At 40.8% G+C, this 22,165-nt stretch overlaps 1 protein-coding gene across 1 annotated transcript in view; it reads left to right on the forward strand.

Annotated features, from left to right (window-relative positions):
- Il18r1 (interleukin 18 receptor 1) overlaps nt 1-18,868 on the forward strand; it is a 33,441-nt gene extending 14,573 nt beyond the window's left edge. The window contains exons 4-11 of the mRNA XM_048353541.1: nt 1,186-1,351; nt 4,695-4,848; nt 6,511-6,573; nt 8,656-8,773; nt 10,001-10,140; nt 13,151-13,309; nt 17,520-17,678; nt 18,272-18,868. Of these exons, the coding sequence (XP_048209498.1) occupies nt 1,186-1,351; nt 4,695-4,848; nt 6,511-6,573; nt 8,656-8,773; nt 10,001-10,140; nt 13,151-13,309; nt 17,520-17,678; nt 18,272-18,627 (1,315 nt within the window). The 3' untranslated portion in view covers nt 18,628-18,868. The remainder of the gene's footprint in view (nt 1-1,185; nt 1,352-4,694; nt 4,849-6,510; nt 6,574-8,655; nt 8,774-10,000; nt 10,141-13,150; nt 13,310-17,519; nt 17,679-18,271) is intronic.
- The last annotated feature ends 3,297 nt before the right edge of the window (nt 18,869-22,165 follow it).

Consider the following 22,165-nt stretch of genomic DNA (forward strand, 5'->3'; position numbering starts at 1 on the left):
ATAACGTTCTCATCTGTACATGTGTGCATGCATGTGTATACATGTACATTTGTATGTGCTATATAAGAGAGATCTCCCTTACATGTATCTAATAAAACATCTATACCCAAACCTTTTCTTTTGCCTAGCTATTGCATGCTTAAAAAGTAGTTGGGAGCACCCAAAGTGGACATACACATCTGCCATGCACACATGGATGCTAAGCAATGTGTATCAGTTGTACTTTAGGGATAGATCTCTGTGCCATAGGAACAGTATAAGCAAACATCCAATTGTGAGCATTTTCTCTTTAATAATAAATATTACTCCTTCAAAAAGTATTACTGTGTTTCCCACCCCTCAGCTACTAATTTCTGATCAGAAAGATTACCCACGATAAAATCGCTTCATACTTACCTTTGTCTAGCCAAATACATGATACAATTGTGCTAGGGGTGTGTTAGACTTCAGTTCATTGGGCTATGATGGAGTTGATACGTAGAGACATAGGAGCACTGAGCCCCAGGCGTACCCATTCAGAGGACAGTGTCAGGAGGGTGCTGCTGACCTTCTGAAGTCAGGGCTACATTCTTGTCTTGGTCTTCGAATCTCTGTTCCTTTTAATCATCAAAGACATCTCTTATGGCCTGAAAAATGTGTACATGTGTCATAATGCATGTGAACACATGCATTAGACAGCTCAGATTTTATCTCTGAGTTCATGCCTCATACACTGAATCAGGAGGAATCGCAGCAGAGTTGTGACTGAAGGCTGATTGACTAAGAAAGTCAATCATGAATCAATCTCTAAGTAGGAATTGGGGAACATCTGGGCATGGTGGCTCATGCCTATAATACTAGCTACTCAGGAGGCTGAGATTTGAAGATCACAGTTCAAAGCCAGCCTGAGCAGGAAAGTCTGTTTAAGAGTTTTATTTCCAATTAACTACCAAAAAAAAAAAAAAGACCAGAATTGGGGTTGTGACTCAAGTGGTAAAGTGCTATCCTTGAACAAAAAAAAAGCTGAAGGACAGTGGTTAGGTCCTGAGTTCAAACACTGCTACCTGTTTGCACGCACATGCGAACACACACACACACACCACAAATAAGAAACAAATTCTCTTGACTTGGCTACTGTATGGAAGTTGGGAGAGACATGCCAAGTTTCTGGTAATTACAAAATACCTCTACATTTTTGCTTTGTAGAAATGCTACTCACGAACAGGTCTTAAAGGTCGCCCGAAGAGACAAGCACAGCTGTTTTAGTAAAACACAGGTGACCAACATAAACGTGACAGTTAAAAAATCTCTGAAGATTAAGTGCACTAAAGATTACTATGAAAAGTGGATCAAGAAAACTGCATTATATAAGGTAACATGCTTTTACATGTTTCAACTTTAGACTTGGTAGAAGCTGGTGTCATGCCTTTATTTTAGCTACTCAGGAGGCTGAGATCTGAGTACCATAACTCAAACCCTGTCCAGGCAGAAAAGTCTGTGAGACTCTGAAGCAGAATGTAGAGTGCCAGCCTTGAGCAAAAAAAAGCTAAAGGACAGTGCCCAGGCCCTGAGTTCAAGCCCCCGTACTGGCACACACATACAATAAAAAGACTTGACAGAAAAAATGAAATGACAAAGTAAAAATCCAAACCAAAATGGTTGTGGGGTTATGAATGGTTTTTGTATTATCAATTTCTTTGCCTCAAAACTTTATAAAGTGAACTTATATAGAGAGAAGAACATATATACCGTCAAAATTTTAATTTTAAGAATATGTGACAAGAGAAAACGAACAATCTTAAACTAGCACTGTCCAAAATTAGTTTATTTTTTGTTTGTATGTAAACATACGCACCTAAAAGTTGTTTTTTTTTGCTGCTGCCTTTCCTTTATCCACTACAAATTAAATGTGATTACTCTTCTACATCATGAAGAATTCTCTTTATTGATGTATTGATTGATCTCCATGTGTATTACAGAAAGCAGTCTACCACTTAAGTTATGCCCCTAGGTCTTTAATTCATTTTATTTTTGACACAGGGTCTCAATAATTGGCCTCAAACTTATGATCCTCCTATACCTGCTCCCAAATAGCTGAGATTACAGGCATGAGACACTACACCTGGTTCTTTGTTCTTTCTTTCTTTCGTGCTGGTCTTGGAGCTTGATCTCATGGCTTGTGTGGTATCCCTGAGCTTTTTTTTTTAACTTGAGGTTTAACTTGAGCTTTATTTCTGGCTTCATTTTGGTTTTTGGTAGTTTATTGGAAATAAAATCTCATGGATTTTTCTTCCCTGGCTGGCTTTGAGCTGAGATCCTCAGATGTCAGCCTCTGAGTAGCTAAGATTATAGACATGAGCTACCAGTGCCTGGCTACAGCAGAATTTTTATCAAACATTTTCGCAAATGGGATTTTATTTTGTATGGGCCTGGTTTTGTCTAACAGACCCCCCCATTATTAGACTCTTGTGAGTTTCTTATTTTTTGTTGTTATTTAAAAGCTAAAATAAACATTTTCTTAAGTCTTTGGATATTTGCATGATTTTCCTCCAGCCAAATCTCTTAATGTATAATTACTTGATCAAAGAGTAATCAAGTTTTCAACTTTTGATCCATATCATCAAACTAGTCTCCAGGGAACTAAGCTAGAGTAACACCCCCAAAACTGATATAAAAATCCTTCTTGCTGGATGCTAGTAGCTCACACCTATAATTCTAGATACCTAGAAGACAGAGGTCCAGGGGAACAAAGTTCAGAGCCAGCTTAAGGAAGAAAATTCTGAAAGAATCTATCTCTGAAATAACCAGGAAAAAAGCCAGGGTAGAGGCATGGCTCAAGAGGTAAAGTAACAGCTATGCAAGCAAGCAAAGTCCCTGAGTTTAAGCCATGATACATACCTCCAAAAAAGCGAAACCTAACTAAAAACAAAAATAGAGAAAGAAAACAAAAAGACTTTTTCTGTCTCATAATTTTCCAAGACTTGGAAATGATGCTTCTTAGAATGTTAAAAAATCTGACTTGGAAAATTCCTGAGCCCGTAATGTTTTTTCCTCATTATAGGTGAAATAAGTGGACTTTAAATGTTTTTATCGCATTTTACTATTCAGCCTTTTGTAAATTACCTTGGTATTTTCTCTATTTTCCTCATTTGATGTACCTTTTCCTTGTTAGAGTATAACAGCTCTTTTAAATAGTGGTTTGGAAATTATATATACGTGCATGGTGTGTGTGTGTTTTTGTGTGTGTATGTATATTATCTATATGGTGTGTGTATAAAAGTGTACAGTATGATGATGTATGCATGGTATGGTCATGGGCATTCGCAACACAATATCATTTCCGTGGAAGAACAAACCGGACCCATGACTCCGTCATGAAAACCTTGAAGAGCCAGGAAAGCGGGCGGCCTGCACAGAAGAACCGGAAACTTGAAGTAACGATAATCGCGTTGAAGGTTTTGTTTGTCCCTTCTGCTTGAACACTGTTTAATTTGGGACTTTTCCAGGGGACCTCTCATGTGAAATGTTATGTCAACATGTGAGTCAGTCCTGAAGTGACTGACCTCTTCTTTCTGGCCAATGTACACATGTTACAGTGCGTGTAAATTGTGAGGTTTGGTATACTGGGTTTTAGGAAGTCTCCATACACAGATGTGTACATGGAGAGAATGGGTGTCTTGTGGCTGTTTGTAGGTAAACAGTTGACCACAGGATTAAACACTCCCAGTTTGTGGACTGAATGTGGCCTCCCTAATGAGAGGAGTTCATGGCACCTAAATCATCCAAGTATTGGTGGGAAATGGAAATGAAGAGTCTCTGGTGTCTTATGTAGCTGGGAGGAACTGTGAGGTTTATCCATCAATGGAAATACTTTACGGATGTGAGGTACAGGCGTTCAAGCTTTGAAAGCCTATGCTGGACACTGTCTAAATTTAGCACCACGTTGGGCCACGTTGGAAAGCACTAGGTCCTTCTCATTTGGAATTTAAAGGAACGTGTCACGTGGTAAGGGCAGACAGGCAGCTTCCATTTTCCCATCATTCCTAGATTTCCTTGACTGCTGGCTGGATGATGATGATGATTGATTACTGGTCCATCTTCTGCCTTCTGGTGCAAGGCAGGGAATGGGGAGATGTTGGTTGCTTCCAGCACACCTGTTCCTACCCCTCTGACCTGCCTCTGGGATGGGTCCTAGTGAGTGTGCTGAATTAGACTGCAAGTGTGAGGAACGTACATTTTGTTGTGTAGAAAGTTTTGGCCTCGAGCTGCTGCTGCTCTCCTTTCTTCTTTCCTTTCTCTTTTTCCCACTTCTTTTTCTTGCTCTTCCTTTCCCTCTTTCCTCGCTCCTTTCTCTCTGACTCTGTCTGTCTGTCTCTTTTCCTCCCTCTATCTTTCTGTGGAGTGTGTGTGTGTGTGTGTGTGTGTGTGTGTGTGTGTGTGTGTAAGATAAGAAAATGGTGGCAGTTGTGACAGGGTCCCTCTCTCCTGTCTTCCAGGATGTGTTAACAATGGCATTGGCCATAATAATGGCATGGCATGACAGGTCCTTGACCACACACAAACAATGCCAGCTCTCTGGAATAGCTACCCGGGAATTGCCTATTTCCATGTTTCTCCTTCTTTCTAAAGACGTTTAGATCTCTACAAGTGTGGATGACTTTGGTGCAGTACCTAAAGTATTTTAACTTTTTTTTCCAAAAAAAAAACCAACCCAGAACTGTGAAAAGATAGAGGAGAACAGCAAAACCCTATCGATGGTAAAGAATGCCGAGTTTGAGGATCAAGGATACTACTCCTGTGTGTTTTCCCTTCTTCGTAATGGAAACCTATACAACCTTACTAGCACTTTCAATGTGACTGTACTTAAAGGTGAGAAAAATCTTACAATTGAGAAAAAAACCTGACATTTCCTAGTACAATTGAATCTTTTCTTCCTTGTAAATCCTAGGAACTAAGAGTTCATATTGTTAAGCTAGTGACCACATTTTAAATGTAAATGTCAGCTTCAAAATCTTCATCTTGGCTCGCATCCTCCCTCTGGGCTGAGAGAACGTTTTTCTTGGTAACAGATTAAACTTCATGTGGGTCAATGTCACATAGGTCAGCTTTCTCTTATTTAGAGTTTGAGTAAATACTGGAGAGTCTTCTCTTGCTAAACATTAACAAATATCTATTATGGTTACAAATGTTTGTTGAGGGCATTTAGGTTCAATAAGCGACTTCATACTGGGATGTAAAGGAAGAAGGGAACTATTGACCAAGTGAGTCAGATGTTCTTGAGGCATTTGTTATTATCTAGAGACAGTGAGCTCACAGAGGTGCTGTCGTATGAAGCCAAGTCGTCGGGGAAGCTCGAAGGCTATGCCTGGGTACTGGAGGAAGGACGGGTGTAGAAGGCTTCATCCAAGCTGGGTGCTGGGTGGAAGGCATCATGCAAAGGCAGGGCGTGTGTCTGGTAGACTGGCCATGCAAGGCTTAAGGCTGGCCATGGGGAGGGGAGTGTTGGGACGTAGCCTGATTTCTTTGTATCCAGATGATGCATCTATAATGAAGAAAACAAAAGCATGGCTTTTTCGGGGCAGGGAGAGTAGAGGTAATTTAACTTAACTTCATCTCACGGAGTAACCTCAGTATGACACAGCCAAGGACTGGACACTGGAACTGTCGTCAGCGGGAAAGGCATACAGCATGGAAATGCAGGAAAGGGGCTGATTGGCATTCTGGTTTGGATGGAGCAGAATAGAGTACTGAGAACAATAGGTAGTTTAAAATTTGCCGGGTGCTGGTGGCTCATCCTGTAATGCTACTCAGGAGGCTGAGATCTGAGGATGGCAGTTCGAAGCCAGCCCAGGCAGGAAAGTCCGTGAGTCTCTTATCTCTAATAAATTAATTAGAAAAAGGCAGAGTCAGTGCTGCGGCTCAAGTGACAGAGTACTAACCTCGAGCCTAAAGAGGCTCAGGGTCAGTGCCCAGGCCCAGAGTTCAAGCCCCAGGATTGGCCCAAAAAAGCCCAAACCAAAGGAAACAAAAACCCCTCATTGCTGTCGGTGGTACCTGTGGCTCATCATGCCTGTAAGCCTACTGTTCATGAGGCTGAGAGCTGAGGATCGTGGTTTGAAGCTGGCCTAGGCAGGAAAGATTGCAAAGCTCTTACTTCCAATTAACTACCAAAAAACTGAGAGCAGAGCTATCACTCAAGTGGTAGAGTGTTAACTTTGAGTGCAAAAGCTCAGAGAAAGCGCCCAGGCTCTGAGTTCAAGCCCCAGGACCAGAACAAGAAAGAACAACTAAATAGAAACAAACAAAAGTCCCCTCCTACACACAAAAAAACTCCAACCAACTCGTTTTACTTAAGGAATTTTTCATTTAATATTTTTTGGATCACAGCTCTCCTTGGATAAGTGCAGTTGCAGAACGTAAACACATGAAGGGAGCTCCTGGATTAGAATCTTTTTACATAGGGTAAGTGTATTATAATAGAATCTTTGAAAGAAAATGCTCATATTTTTTTTCTTTTCTTTTTCCTTGTAGGGCATACTAAAAGAATTCCGGTTTTCTTGGGACCAAAGCTTAACCGTGTTGAAGTAGAAATTGGTATGTTTATTTATTTTTATTTATATAGAAATATGTATATTTTTCATTTATAAGTAGACATAATTGATTTTCAAAAAGTCACAGTCAATCAATTGAGCAAAGAAGCTGAGAGACTTTGTCCAGGCTGAGTTCAAGCCCCAGGATTGGCAACAAGAACAACAACAAAGACAGTAGCTTCTGGCTTACGGACCATGGATTCAGTCAACCTGTGTATGGCTTTTCTCTAATCGTCTTTCTGACAGTTTTCTGTAATTTTCACTCTCTAATTGTCTCCCTGGTGTGTGTGTGTGTGTGTGTGTGTGTGTGTGTGTGTGTGTGTTGATCCTAGAGCTTGAACCCAGAGCTAAGACATTGTCCCTTCACTTTCTTGCTCAAGGCTGGTAATCTACCACTTGAGACACTACCCTACCCCCAGCTTATTGTTGCTTAATTGGAGACAAGAGTCTCACAGACTTTCCTCCTGAGGCTGGCTTCGAACCTTGATCCTCAGATATCGGTTTCTTGAGTCAGCTAGGATTATTTCTAAACATGGAGAGACAATTCAAACTTGTTTTGTGGTTTGAATATTTGATGAATTGGTTCATCTTTGCCATTGGATCAAGTTAACTATACATTTAGGATTTGTCCAGATAGGTCGAATGAATCAACACGTCGATTTGAGTGATTTCTTTCAAAAAGGAAGACAATGAAGGAAAGGAATACATCTGCACATAGTAAATATGCTAGACTAGGTATTGTGTTTGGTTTAAGGCTGAAATACATTACTGAATCAAATTCTACAACCATTCCCGAGGGGGCAGTATCTACATTTTGTCCACTGATGGCTGTCTGTATAACATGTGCAGCATTGAGTCTCTCAGTGAACTCAGGACTGAGCTGCAGTGGCAAGAGCTAGTGCACCTTGCATCTCCACTAGCTGGTGGGGAGGGAAAGGCGGCGGCCATGTCTGACGCAGGCCTTTTCCTTTAGGAGCACTCGGTCTCCTCAGGACCGTGGGACTGCAGTACAAGTCACGTAGCCACCGCCGCAGCCCCTCATGCTGCCCAGGCCCTTAGCAACCATCCCGCAAGCTGTGTGACCAACACTTCACTAGCATCTCTTCTCTGTGAGAGGCCTGCCTGTTCCAACGCAAGGAGTACAATGGCAGCCCGTCTTCACTTACTCAGGAGGGAATCTTTCCTGACTCCATTTACTATTTTAAGACGTTCTTCTTCTTCTAGCATATATTAATCATAGGAAACCGTGTGCATTATAAACTTGCATGTATATAATATATGTTGATCATATCCCCCCCAATTACCTGGACTTAAGCCCTCTCTGGACTACACTTTCAGTTTCATAAGTTCTTTTTATTTTCCCAGTATCTTGAGACAGTTAATTTTAAGGTGTCTAAAAATAATATTTGAATGCTTAGGTTTTCTAGAAGTTATATTAGCGCATTGTGATGATGCTTCTAAATTGTATACTAAAAAGAATGGCTACTGGCTCACCTCAATAATTTTTCGTCTTCCCTCCCTCCCTCCCTCCCTCCCCCCTTTCTTTTTCCCTTTTTTCTTCTTTCTTTCCTTTCTTTTCCTGTCCTGTCCTATCCTGTCCTCTCCTGTCCTGTCCTCTCCTTTTCCTTCCTTCCCCCTTCTCTTCCTTTTTCTTTGTTGTGACAAAGTCCCGGGGCCAAGGTGCTATCCCTGGGCTTTTGTGCTTAACCTTGGCACTGCACCACTTGAACTGCTGCTCTATGTCTGGCTTTTATGATATTTAATTGGAGATAAGAGTGTCATGGACTTTCCTGCCCAGGCTGGCTTTGAACCATGGGATCTGTGATTCTCAGATCTCAGCCTCCGGAATAGCTAGGATGACAGGTACTTGGTACCTGGCTACCTTCATTTTTGGTAATTGATTTGAATGTAAATATTTAAAGAGAAATCAATGCATAATTTGATGATGTCATTGCTACTTAATTTCTCTTTTTCTTTATCTTAAAATCAAAGCATATTATCTACCATCCAGTAATTATATATTAATTTGAAACCTCTGAGAAATAGGAGTTTTTAAAATCAAGATTGCTTGTCTACTTTTTCCTAGGTGAAAATATAGAACTCAACTGCTCTGCTTTGGCAAATAAAAATGATGTCTTTTATTGGACCTTCTGGGAAAACAATGAGACACATGTTAATGTACACGAAAAGGAAAAGGAAACCTGGTATGTACTTGTGATGTATAACAGATGTTATGCTATATATGTGATAGAACAATCATCATAGACATCTAATGCAAACAATGCTGGGCTCCTGAGTGGCTGATATAGTTTATATGATAATTTACTCATTTTGCCATCATAAGAGGCATATAGCCTAGGTTGATGAGTTATGCGTATATTTTATTGTCAAGATCTAAGCAAAAGAAAGTCTATAGAAAATTCAATGAACATTTTTAGCATCATCCTATAAAGGCAGCTTTTAATCAGTCAGGATCTGGGAGTGGGATTTTATCTAGCCTCTTCTTTTTAATCCACATTTTTGTTATCAATTTCAATTAGTTGTACAAGGGGGTTTCATTTTGACATATATACAGTATACTTGGACCAAGCTTACACTCTCCATCACTTGGTATCAATCCTTACTTAGATGCTACTGCTTCTTTTTTCTCTTCTCCTCCTTGTCCTCCTCCTCCTTTCTCTCTTCCTCCTCCTCCTCCTCCTCCTCCTCCTCCTCCTCCTCCTCCTCCTCCTCCTCCTCCTCCTCCTCCTCCTCTTCCATCTTCTTCTGTGATGGAACCAGGGCTTGAACGTAGAGCCTCACATTCTTGTTTGGCTTTGTTACTCAAGGCTGGTGCTCTATCACTTGAACCATACCTCCACGTTTGACTTTTTGATGCTTAATTGGAAATAAGAACCTCACTGATTTTTCTGCTGGGGTGGCTTTGAACTGTGATCTTCAGATATTAAACTCCTGAGTAGTTAGGATCACGGGTGTGAGCCCTCGTCATTTGGCTTCCTTTTCTCCGTAATGTAGGATGCTGCATGTATTTTAGTTCACTATTGGAAGCTGCCTAAGGCCCTAGCCACAGCTAAAGGAGACCACACTCTGGGGAAAACTTCAAGTAGTTAGGAAGGGAGATGTAGGAAAAAATAACGGAGAGAATATTGTTTTACATTGTCAACTTAGCATCACCGTCTTCCACGTGTTTAAACTCTGCGTAGCTTGCAGAGCTTAGCCCTGGGATGGTATGGGGAGGGGTGTTTCGGTTGGTTTTGATGACTCTGAGGGAGGGGGATGGATGTTGACCGCATCCCACGAGTTGAAAGTGCCCTTGAGGAGGGAAGGCGGAATGCGGTCAATGGAGTCACTGCCTTTGGATACGTGACTCACGATAGCTCTCTTCTGGGTACCTGTAAGGTCTATTGTTAAATCCTTTCCCTCTGTTGCAGGGTTTCAGAAGGCAAGGAGTACGTTTCACAGATATTGAAAATCGAGGGAGTTAATGAAAAAAATATAGGATTTTTATATAACTGCACGGTGGGTGACGCGGGAAGCATAGACACCCAGAGCTTCATCTTAGTGAGGAAAGGTACGAACGTTCTATGCTGGGAAATGTGTGGGATGCTAGTGAGCAGCTGCTGATTTCACCTTCAGACACGTCCGCTTCCCACGCTAGCAGCTCACCGTCATGTCCTGAGAGGCGGCCGGGCTCACCTTGTGTCCCGGGACCGGAGCACAGCCCGACTGCATGTTCCTAATGAAAGCACGCCAATTCGGGCATTTGCTCTGATAGTTACATTCCGAACCCATGCATAGACCAAATGGGGCAAACAGGGAGGCGGTGTAGGGCACAAATGCCAGTGGGCTGCAGTTGGGTAGGAGGCACGGCATCCCTTGTTCATCCTTGTCTCCCTGCCCAGAACAAATGTCTGGACAGATGTCTGCAGATCAGTGCAGGATGAGCCCAGTGGATGGGGGCATCCTTGCTACCCACAGCCTGTCCTAGCAGGACACTGGGGGTCCTTGGGTGTGGTCATTCACTGAGCAGAGAGTAACAGGCCTCCTTCTATGACTTAGACCCCAGGCTTGGCAAATAGGCAGTCGATGACTTGATCCATAGAGCTCTTCATGTTTCCCACACCTACTTGATAGAAGGTGCCAGGCTCATTCATCTTCATTCCCTACCAATACAACTCAGGGCCTTGTCCCACTGGCTGACGAGAAGAGGCTGTGCCTGGAGCCCAAAAGTTCCACTTTCTCTTTGTCCTCATTCACTCACTGTCATGTTTTGCTTACTCACTACAGGGTCAGCCACCAACACCCCAGATAAGTACAGATAGGTTAGGTTCTGAGTGACAGAGATAGATGCAGAGATAAATACACGGAAACAGAGACAGACACAGAGGCAAGAGAGACGGAAACACATAGAGACAGAGGCAGGAAAACAGACCTATAGGGACCTGGAGAGACAGAAAGGGAAAGATAGAGCACTATAGAGAGAACAACACAAAATCACGGGAGACAGAGCCGCAAAGAGACAGAAACACAAAGACAGAGAGATAACACTGACATATAGTCTCTCTCTCTCTCTCTCTCTCTCTCTCTCTCACACACACACACACACATACACACACACACACACACACACCTGTGCCTTGGTGAGAAGCAGAAAGAAGAAGGAAAATCCCAAGTACACACTTGTATCTCAGTGAGTTCACCTGTGTGGTAGTTACCAACTGTCACACATTCAGTAACAGGAGCTAACATTTATTGCAGTGTGTGTGTGTGTGTGTGTGTTTCCTGTGCCATGACCTCGGGTCCTGGTTGAAGTCTCTGAACTTTTGTGTTCAAGGTAACACTCTACCATGTTTAGCACATTTCCATTTCTGACTTTTTGGTGGTTAATTGGAGATAAGAATCACACAGATTTTTATTTCTGGGCTGGCTTCAAATTGTGAACCTCAGATCTCAGCCTCCTGAATAGCTAGGATTGCAGGTGGGGGCCACTGGTGCCTGGCTTTGTTACCAATTTCTGGCAAGTTCTGCGTGAAACTCTTCTTGCAGTTTCATGCATTCTTTATAGTTGAAGAAACACACCCATAGCCCCAGAGCAGAGAAAAGCAGATGAAACCCTCAGCTATGTCAAGAATCCGTGTCTTTCCTTCTATAGGAATTGCCACAGGTGTTACTCACTCACCCCTTTGTGAGTGCTGACGCAGGGACCATGCACGGGTGTGGGAGAGGCTTTCCGATCTGTTGTTCCTGGTTGGCTTGTTACCTCACTTGCATTTTGTGGAGGCTGCGGGCCACCATGCACCAGGGATTGCCTCGTAGCCTGTCCCAGAGACTGCTGACTTGATTATTTCTCCTCCCACTGAATTCACAATGGCGGGCTGGGGAATGGGATCTCCCAACCCCCACCTCTGGAGGAGTATGTGTGTCCATGGCTGGGTATGGGCATAGTACATCGTGGTTATCTAAACCTTCCAAAACGCAGGAACCTTAGGGATTAGCTTCACTCATAGTTCACTTAGTGAGTAACCATAGATGCTTACCATTTGGGGGAAAGGTCATCCTAAAAAATTGCATGGCAAGAGCTTTAAGCATGCTTATATTCTTTGACCTAAAAAATCCCTCCACGGGTAGAATTGACTGCAAGAGACAAACATGATAAACACATATTTATATAGTCACAGGGGCATTTTAAGTATTCACGAGAGATTGCAGTCAATCTAAATATTGAAGTGTTGTGAGTATGAGTTCAATGTCTTCAGGAAATACTGCGTTATACTGTGAGGAAATAAAGAGTGATTAACCTATGATCTCAACTAATTAAGAACTTTCAGGGATGAAAAGAAACCCCTGTGCATCATGGGATGGTTATTTTATATGTTAAATTTAACTTTTTTCACTATCCTTCTTTTCACAATCTCAGATTTATTTGTAACAAAACCAAATTGAATCTATCTATGGATTGTGGTTCTTTTCCTAAAGGGCACATTTTTTTTTTCACAATCTTGGTGAACTCTCGAATGCTAATGTGTCAGTCACTGTGTTAACCACTGTGAGTAATATCTTATTTCACACTCCCTGAAATTGAATTTAAACGACGCAAGAAGTTTATTTAATATTTGCTTTTAATAGATGAAGACAGTAAGATTTAAGAACCGCTATGAATTTTCCCTACAATACAAACTAATCGATGGATCCAGGTTGCAAAACCAGATCATATCAATCCAGAAATCTCTCAATTTCTCTCCAAACTTTGTCCTCAGTTTTTTTTCAGTCTGTGAGCTGACAGTTACGTGTGAGTCCTGTATGGTTCACCTAAACATATCGTTGAACCACCAGAAACATGAATTCCATGATACAGCAGAATGGGATCCCATGCTTTCTGTTCCGTTCTCTGAATATCCTTGGACACATGTTTATTTTTTACAAATCATAGTTGGAAGATCACGAAGGAGGGGTGGGTGAGTGACTACCTGGAATGTGGAAGCATTTGATTAGATCCCTGGCTTCATCCCAGAAGTAAAAACTGATGACTGAAGTGGAAGTCACTGGTAATATTTCTTTCTTTCCTCCTTCTTTTCTAATAGAAACAAGTGATATCACAAACCACGTCTTCAGGAGAGGAATGATCATATCAATTTTCATCTCAGTGGCCGTGGTATGCCTGGTGATTTTGTGTGTCATTTGTAGAGTCGACTTGGTTCTGTTCTATAGACATTTAGTTGGAAGAGATGAAACCTTAACAGGTAACAGATATTACCTTATTTTATGTTGTTTTTACTAAGCTCAATAAAGAAATAGCAATCTTCATCTTATTTTTGGTATATTGTTGGTGGAACAAATGGGATCGGTTTCCCATGGTGAGAAGAATGATTCTGTATACATGTACCACCAAAGGTGAATATTGAGTGATCTTTTCCTTTGTGTTGCCATTGTTTTCTTTTTCATGCATGTTCAGTGTGTTCTCCTAAATTCCCTGTCTGATCTTTGAGCTCAGGAACTTTACACTGGCTGTGGTTCTGCACATATTACTTCAATAGCTGACATGGCACATACATTCAGTAAAGTTCATGTGCGTTGAATTGCCTTGTTCTGGTTCATTATGTTCACCTTGGAAAAAAAGTTGGGTGCTGCACAAGAAGGAGCCATGAACTAGAAGCCACATGATGGAGGTCTAAGTCTCCTCGACCTGCCAGTCTTTATTTACCACTATGTCTATCTGAAGACTTCATGCCTCCCTTCCTCTAAATTTGAAAGTGACTAGAAGTTCTCAACTTTGAAGATAATTATTGACCTTAATTCATTGAATCCACTGCACTTGCTTTTGTGGATGTGTTTGTGTGAATATATGTGGGGGGAAACAAACCCTTTCCCTAGTTTAAGGTTTCTGGGAAATCATCCAGGAGGAAATTCCCTCCCAGGCTGAGCTCAGGTCTGTGATGCGATGTCCACTCTGCCGCAACCTCCCTGCACATCTGGACAAGTATCCATTCAGATTCGCACTCATCTCTTCTGCTTATAAATAACTCCTGATATTCTTTATGTGCATGGTTTTTAACTTGGCTTTATTATGCTATTCCTTACTTACTCTTCCATATTACTGTATAGAGAAGTCCTTCATATCTAAGGGTTGCTTCATTTCTAACATATCCATGCATATTCTTTGCCTACTCTTTCCTTAGGCTGATGGCTTTTATTTGCTTAATTTTAGGATCTATTTACATAGGGAAGCTACCGTATTGTCTATAATGTGAATTGTAAATACTCAAATTTGTCTTCTGATTTTGCTTATTGTATTATGCCAAATATTAAGATTCACATGTATCTTTCCTTTTGATTTGTGTGTGTGTGTGTGTGTGTGTGTGTGTGTGTGTATACACAAAGGTCCTTTAACTTCAGCATATAAGAATTATCACTTTTTGGTGGCTCTTTGAAATTCATTTTTCATACTTATAATTGTGATTTAATAATTTAGAAATGCTAGCAAACCCAGAGAATTTAGCTTTCAACCTGCATGTATCTACATGTGTGATCTTGCTATGGCAAAGAAGTTCCCACCATTTGGGAACTCTGTATTTGGCCTTTCCTTCATTGTCTCTGATTGTACGGTTGAGATTCATCTCTAGATCATCTGATGTTCACTAGTCCATTCCTTCCTGATTTCCAACTCAGATACTTAGCCTTTTTCCACTTTTGAGTTAAGTGATTGAGACATGAAGTTTTTCTACTGGCATTTTAACTCTCAAACAGGTCATGCAACAGATATTTAAAGATGGGCTACATAGACTCAAAGGTTGACTCTAAATAGATGCAGCCCATAAAAAGGGCAGAAAGGGAGTTGTAAGAATAAACATTGAATAAGAATATTGGCTTAATATTCAAGAGTATTGTTCATATTGGTTTGTGAAGGAAGGAAAATAGAACTGACCAATTGACCAAAGCACTAACTAACAAGTAATTATGCACCACATGTAATTTGAGAAACTTTGGTTTAATTTACTTTTTGTTACCCCAAATATCTATTCAAAAATGACAGTTTATTTTATTCTGAGCAGAAAACAACAACAACAACAACAACTTCTCATTAACTTTTGAATTCATTTTCTTGAGTTTTTGGTCAGTTTTCTAAGCTACTAATCATATATATTGCTTTAATTAAAATAAATTGTAACCTAAATTAATCTACGTAAATCATGAGAGGTTACTGAAGTAAAGAATTTGAAAACTATTAATAGCTAATAGAGTTTTCATATGTAAGAACATAGCAAGAGTAATACAAATCTATATTTGACTAAATTGTCTCCCCAGTTTTATCCAGTTACATCCTGATGATAAGAAAATTGCGTTGGGTGCTGGTAGTTTACATCTGTAACCCTAGCTACTTAGGAGGCCAAGATCTGAGGATCACAGTTTGAAGCCAGTCTGGGCACAAAAGTCTGTGAGTGTCTTATCTCTAATTAGTCAACAACAAGCTGAAAGTGGAGCTGTGGCTCAGGTGGTAGAATACCAGTCTTCAGAGAAAAAGAGCATGTGACCCTGAGTTCAATCCCAAATATTGGCACCAGAAAAAAGAGCAGCAACATGTTTCATTACTCTTCTTCCCTCTTGATGTCGGGTTTTGTCACTGACACCAGGAGAATACTAACTGAATACCTGTTCCTACCTGGTAATAACTCGTATTTTACTGAACTCCAAGAGGATCATCCAATGAAATTATGTAATGTTGAAGCGAATAGCTTTCCTAACTTTCCAACCCCGCACCCAAACTAGATTGAGCTCGCACATGCTAGACAAGGCTTGGGCCACAGTCCAACTTCTTTTCTTACTTTTAATACTCATGTAATTCTGCCATCATTATCAAAATATCCTGTCTTTAAGATTCATGCAATTCTGAAAAGCAATTGCTTTATTTTTTATATATTTTTATTATCAAACTGAATTACAGAGAGGTTACAGTTTCATACATTAGGCATTGGGTACATTTATTGTACTGTTTGTTACCTCATCCCTCATTCCCCCCTCCCCTAGCAATTGCTTTATATCATTAAATCAGCAAGTTCTGACCTAAACTGCTGAGGCAGAATATCGCAGGTAAAATTGAACAAGCTTTTCCTAGAAACAAGACCATCATTTCGTGAGTCCAAATGCAGTTCAGGAAATTGGGCTAGGGCATTGGACATAAATGAAGTGATCCTCAAAGAATGTTGACTCAGTATGATTTCATCTTAACTTATTTAAATAAAGAACCTAATTATACCTAACCTTGGTTCTACTAGTAAATTTATTCATCTTTCTCCTGTTTAAATTTTATTTTGTTTTATTGTAAAGGTGATGTACAAAGGGGTTACAGTTGCATAAGTAAGGTAATGAGTACATTTCTTGTCGAACAGTGTTACCCTTTCCCACTTTCCCTCCCCCTGACTCCCCGCCCCCCAAGTTGTAAAGTTCATTTCCAACATAGTGTTTCATAACGCCAGGGATTGGTCTAACTCCTTGGCCATTTACCCACTTTAAATGGGATTTTACCTATTCTATTATCCATGGGAAAGGCTGCTCTGCCATCACTTTCCTTCTTTCTCTATTCATCTTAATTAGCAGGAATTATGTAGATTAGAACCTGAAAGTATGTCCATTGGGTCACTCTTCTTCCTCTACACAAGTTATTTTATTCCTCGGCTTCGTCTGTGTTGTGCCATTTTCCATCTGTTAATTGTTGCTTTCAACTCATCTCAAGCTGATGAATTGTTTCCTTTCTCTCCTCACCTAGACTGAATGAAGCTAATGAGAAACAGCATAGTTTTTCAGTTACCCAGTAAGCAGAATGGGCTTTGTTGTGTAGGTAACATACTTCCTCCTGAATTTGTTCCATTCGTCATCTATATGCTGATTTGTCATCGGGAATTAGAAGGGAGAAGTTAGGACCACTGTAAAGCTTTCAATGATCAGACTTATTCCTTTTTGACAGCTGATATCATAGAGTATCTTAGATATCGTAGTATGTGTTCTCCACCCAATTGTGTCTATAGTTGCCCTTTCTTCCTTTGTCCAGCTTATAGACTCTTTGTTTTTACCTTTGATTTCCAAGGGGTCTTCGGAGGGTAGAGCTAAGATAGTTAATAGAGTTAAATGAAATAACTGAGCCAAGATGAGATTTGCTTCTTATCTCTGGAATGGAATGTGGACAAATTTGGGCTCCTTGGTCTATTTACATTTCCATATGTCTAGGATTTTTATATTTCTGCATTCCTCTACTGAATCAAAACAGTGTGAGTCTTCAAGTAGATGTTGAAAATATTTACCTAACTGATGGTTTGGTTAGCATTTGAGATTTGAAAATGCTATAAGTAACTTTGCCGACTATTCTATATTCATTATTTGTATCTTTTGCCCAATATTTTACATAGGAACTTTTATTTATTTTATTTTATGTAATTAAGAGTCAGTCTCATCTTCTAGATGGAAAGACATATGATGCTTTTGTGTCATACCTAAAAAAATGTCCCTCTGAGAGGGAAGAAGAATACACTTTTGCTGTGGAGACTTTGCCCAGGGTATTGGAGAAACATTTTGGATATAAGTTATGCATATTTGAAAGGGACGTGGTGCCTGGAGGAGGTAAGAAAGGGAATGCTAGACAGAAAAACCATATAGACATTTAAAAAAATGACTATACTAGCTTGACCATTTTGCTTAAAATATAAACAAATGAACAAGGTCCTTTAAACCAGAAATAACCATGGAAATCAGCATCTGGTTAGTAGTTGGCCAGGTCAAGGTCTGACTTCCTCACAATAATCAGTAGAAAGAAACAACTAAATTTTTCTGTTGGACTTGTTTCTGCATCATGGTGTTCTAAAGCCCTGAGATAAAGTATTGGACACTTCATTTTCAGAGCCAAGTACAGAGCTGGCATTTATCTTGAGGTAAATCAAGAAATGACCCACAACAAGAAGTTAGATAGATAAATAGATATAGATACAGATATATCCATTTGTATCCACAAATATATTGACACAGCAAATGTTACTTGGATGTTCATCATTATTGTTACTTAGTTGCTTTCACTGAGCATTTAGAACAGAATAAAGGGCTCTTTCCAAGTAAAACTTATTACAAAATCTACAAGTTAAATCATGTAAAACAAGAGAGTGTGAAAGAATTGATATTTCATGTCCAACTTCACTTAATGACACTTTCAAAATTTTCAGCTGTGGTGGATGAAATCCATTCGCTGATAGAGAAAAGCCGGAGAATAATCATTGTGCTAAGTAAAGGTTACATGTCAAATGAAGTCATGTACGAACTTGAGAGTGGACTCCACGAAGCACTGGTGGAAAGAAAGAATAAAATCATCTTAATTGAGTTTTCCCCAATGATTGACCTTGCCTTGTTGCCTCAGTCGTTAAAGCTTTTGAAGTCACACAGAGTTCTGAAGTGGAAGGCTGATCAGCCTCTGTCTTACAACTCAAGGTTCTGGAAAAATCTTCTGTACTTGATGCCTGCAAAAGCCACCAAGCCAGGTCAAGAAGAATCAGAAGTTTTGCCTGTTCTTTCTGCACCTTGATGCTCACAAAAGCTCAAGGTGCAGAAAGAACCCTGGCTGCGCTGGAGACTCAGTGTCGGAGACTGCGTGTAGCAAGGGCTGTTCTTTAAAACGCTGTGGCAAGCCTCTTTGAAGCACGAAGACCAAATGCGTCACTAGGCCTCCAGGAGTGAGACTAAACCTGGAGCCGCTGTCACCTGCTCCCAGAAGACTTTGGAATTCAAGGAAGTAGAGCTCCTCTTCCTCCGGCTTCCAGAACCACCTGCAGCACTGTATTCAGTGAGAGACTGGGCAAGCTGGCTTCTGCTTTACAGAAAAAGGCTAGGGCTTTCCACGCCAACAGTCGCACCAGCCTAGAGAATTCTAAGTGCGGGAAGCGGCATTTTCTAGAAGCTATTGTGCAGCCGGATCAATTGCAAGCTGCCTTTATTTTCCCTATAGGAGCTTCGCTTCCCTAACTGCTGCGTGGCATGTGGAAAGAAGAAGGCTGGCCACTCTGGACATTGCAGGGGAGGGAGCTGGGGAGGATGCTGTCTGCACAGGGTGGGGGGGGGGAGTGAGGTGGGGTGGGGAGAGGCCACACTGATGCAGAGCCTGGGCTTCAGGAGGCCGGGGTTGAATCCCACCGCAGTGGCTAGACAATGGAACTATGCCCACTAATGAGCTGAGCCTACCTTGCTGATTCAGACTGAAGGGGATTGGTGGGGTGCGTGCCAGGCCTGGGCCTTGAACTTGGAGTCTGGGTATTGTCTCTGAGCTGTTTTTGCTCAAGGCTAGTGCTCTGCTATTTGAACCACACCTCCATTTCTCATTTTGGGGTAGTTTATTGGAGATAAGAGTCTCATAGACTTCCCTGCCCAGACTGACTTCGAACCACCATCCTCAGATCTCAGCCTCCCAAATAGGACTGCAGGTGCAAACCACTTCAGTATCACGGAGAGTTGTTTGTTTGTTTGTGTTTTTTAAACAGGGAATCCCAGCAAACAGCTTTGTAGTTTTCTTGAGCGATGCACATTTTCATTCAGACAATTTACTAGGTCTTTCACTTTTAGTGGTCTAAGGCATTTGCTGATTTTATGCGAATGTGTGTGTGCAGACTGAGTGCCGGATCATAGACGCCACTGAGCAGAAGCATCACAAACGCTGAGGACTTCTCTGATTGGAGGTGACAGTTGACATCCTGAGCTGCATGGCTCACTCCAAGCTTTGGAGTTGTTCTTTACTTCTGCGACTTCTGGAGCTTTATGTAACCTTGGCTGGACCAAACTTCTATTGCCACATTTGTATAGTCAGAATTCATCAGAGTTGTATGTATTTCCCGGGGGATAATAAACAAATAAACAGAAGCAAGATACTTATAACAGTTCGTGGCCCAGACTTGTCACTCTGTAAATACTGATATTGATATTCTTGTTATTACCATTATGAATTATGATTTAGCATTTATTTAGAAGTGGATCACATGGAAGCCATAGAGAATAAAAGTGAAGTAGATATACAGAGCGACAAGGTCTGAGTTGAGGGTGTTTGTAAGCAGAAACATAAAAGAGAGGCACTTGGCTGGAGCAGAAGGTATATCTCTGTTGACGGCTGTAACGATGAGCATTGGAGACCCCTCTGACTCCTTAAGGAGATTCCAGCACGGTGGACCCCAGAGCAGAGGCCTCCACGGAAATCACTGAAGGATGCTGTCAGCCACGCAGAGGAAAGAGAAGGATGGAAGGCTGGTTAGAGTTTATGCATACAGTGTGAATGTTTCAGACATAATTAGATCAGAATGTGTAGTACAGGCTGCAAGATGTACTACAATTTGCAGCATACCCAAGAAGAAGGAGCTTTTATATAAGGCAATGTTTAATGTTTGTAGTGCTTTTTACTTCGTGTTTCTGTCAGCGAGCTAAAATAAAAACCTATGTGAACTGAATACCTTATATTTTTCAAGGGAAACTGTATGGATGCAAATATATAATCAAGGTAAATTTTCATTGCTGTAATAGTTTCAAATATATGTAATGATTTTTGTTTCTTTTTATACTTATGTTTTAAAAGATACACATTCAACCTTTTGTATTAAATGTATTTCACATTAAATATGTTATGTGATTACAACAGAGGTGTGCTTTCAAAACTTGCATTGAAATGATTTAATGAAACTTTGCTTTTGTGCCTTTGTTTTTGAAATATTTCTGGCCTTTGCTTTTTGCTAACTTTTAAGAATCCAGTCCTTCGTTTTCACCATAGACTCTACCTGTTTTAATAAGATATAGGACATTTGAAATAGATTCTTCTACCTCTTATTTTATTTATTCATGTATGTATTAATATTTTTGTGCCAGCCCAATAGTAAATAGCATCTGTGTGCTGTGGAAAGGACACAGAAGCCTTATTGCTCTGTCTGCAATTTACTATACTGATGGGAAGCAGAATCTAGGCCTGACTCTTTGAGCCGGGCATTATTGTGGCATTATTTGTGTCTCGGTGGGAGAATTCTCAAAATCTGTCTTTATGTGTACCAACCTCTATGTGTGTGTGTATATAACTAACACCTATATGTACATACATATGAGCTCAGATGTCTCACTGGCTCTCTACTACTGAAGCCATATCTCTAGCATGACTTTTTGATGGTTATTTTGGAAAGCATCTCACAGACTTTTCTGGTTGGGCAGGCTTTACCCTTCATCATCCAGATCTCAGCCACACTCAAATAGCTAGGATGATAGGCATGAGTCAACGGTTCCTGACTTCCTTCTGGCTTATCTTGAGGGTGTACGTACTCAGTCAGAAAGCACCATACTTCACTTATACAATGACCATGACCTGCCATGTGATTGATGGGGCTGCGCTTTCGCTTTGGGAGTCTCTCCGTTCTCAGAGATGCTTCGGGGACCATCCTGAGAGGCGATGGACATTCTTGGGACACAAATTGGACCCCCGGGCACCATTCCTTCACCCTACCTTTCTTGTTTTCTCCAAACTCTACAGCTAGAGTAGCATTGCTTTTATTTATTTTCTAGGTTGAGATCTCGTGACATTATTTAGCAAGCAATAACACCTCTAAAGAGGTCACGGCTTAAATGGAATGAGCATAATCCTCTCTTGCTGGTTTAATGGCTTTTTAAGAATGATACGAAGCCAAGTCTAGGTTAATCTTCCAAGTATACTCCCCCAATTCACACAGAATGTTTGGGTTGCCATTATCACTGGTGTCTTGCCATAGACAGGAAGTAAAAGTGCAATCAGGGAGCTCCACCTCCAGGCCCACAACCAAAGTAAGCCTGCAAAGTTGATCTATAGCTCCATAATGCAGAATTACTAAGATCTGGAGAAAAACCTGTTGTTTCCGTGAACCCCACTGAGACTACTGTGTGCAACACCTTGGAATAACACTCTTAGCAAGAGGCTAAGCTAGGCACTACTGTCTAAATACCTGGTGATATGGCTGAGCAAGGCTGTCTTCCTACCCATGACATTTGTTTTGGGTGTTCTTTAAGTGACCATTAGTACAATGAAAGGGAAAACTACTACTGATGAATAGAAGTCAAAAGGGAAAAGGAAT

The sequence above is a fragment of the Perognathus longimembris genome, chromosome 8 (genome assembly GCF_023159225.1).
Source record: "Perognathus longimembris pacificus isolate PPM17 chromosome 8, ASM2315922v1, whole genome shotgun sequence".
Classification (NCBI taxonomy): domain Eukaryota; kingdom Metazoa; phylum Chordata; class Mammalia; order Rodentia; family Heteromyidae; genus Perognathus; species Perognathus longimembris.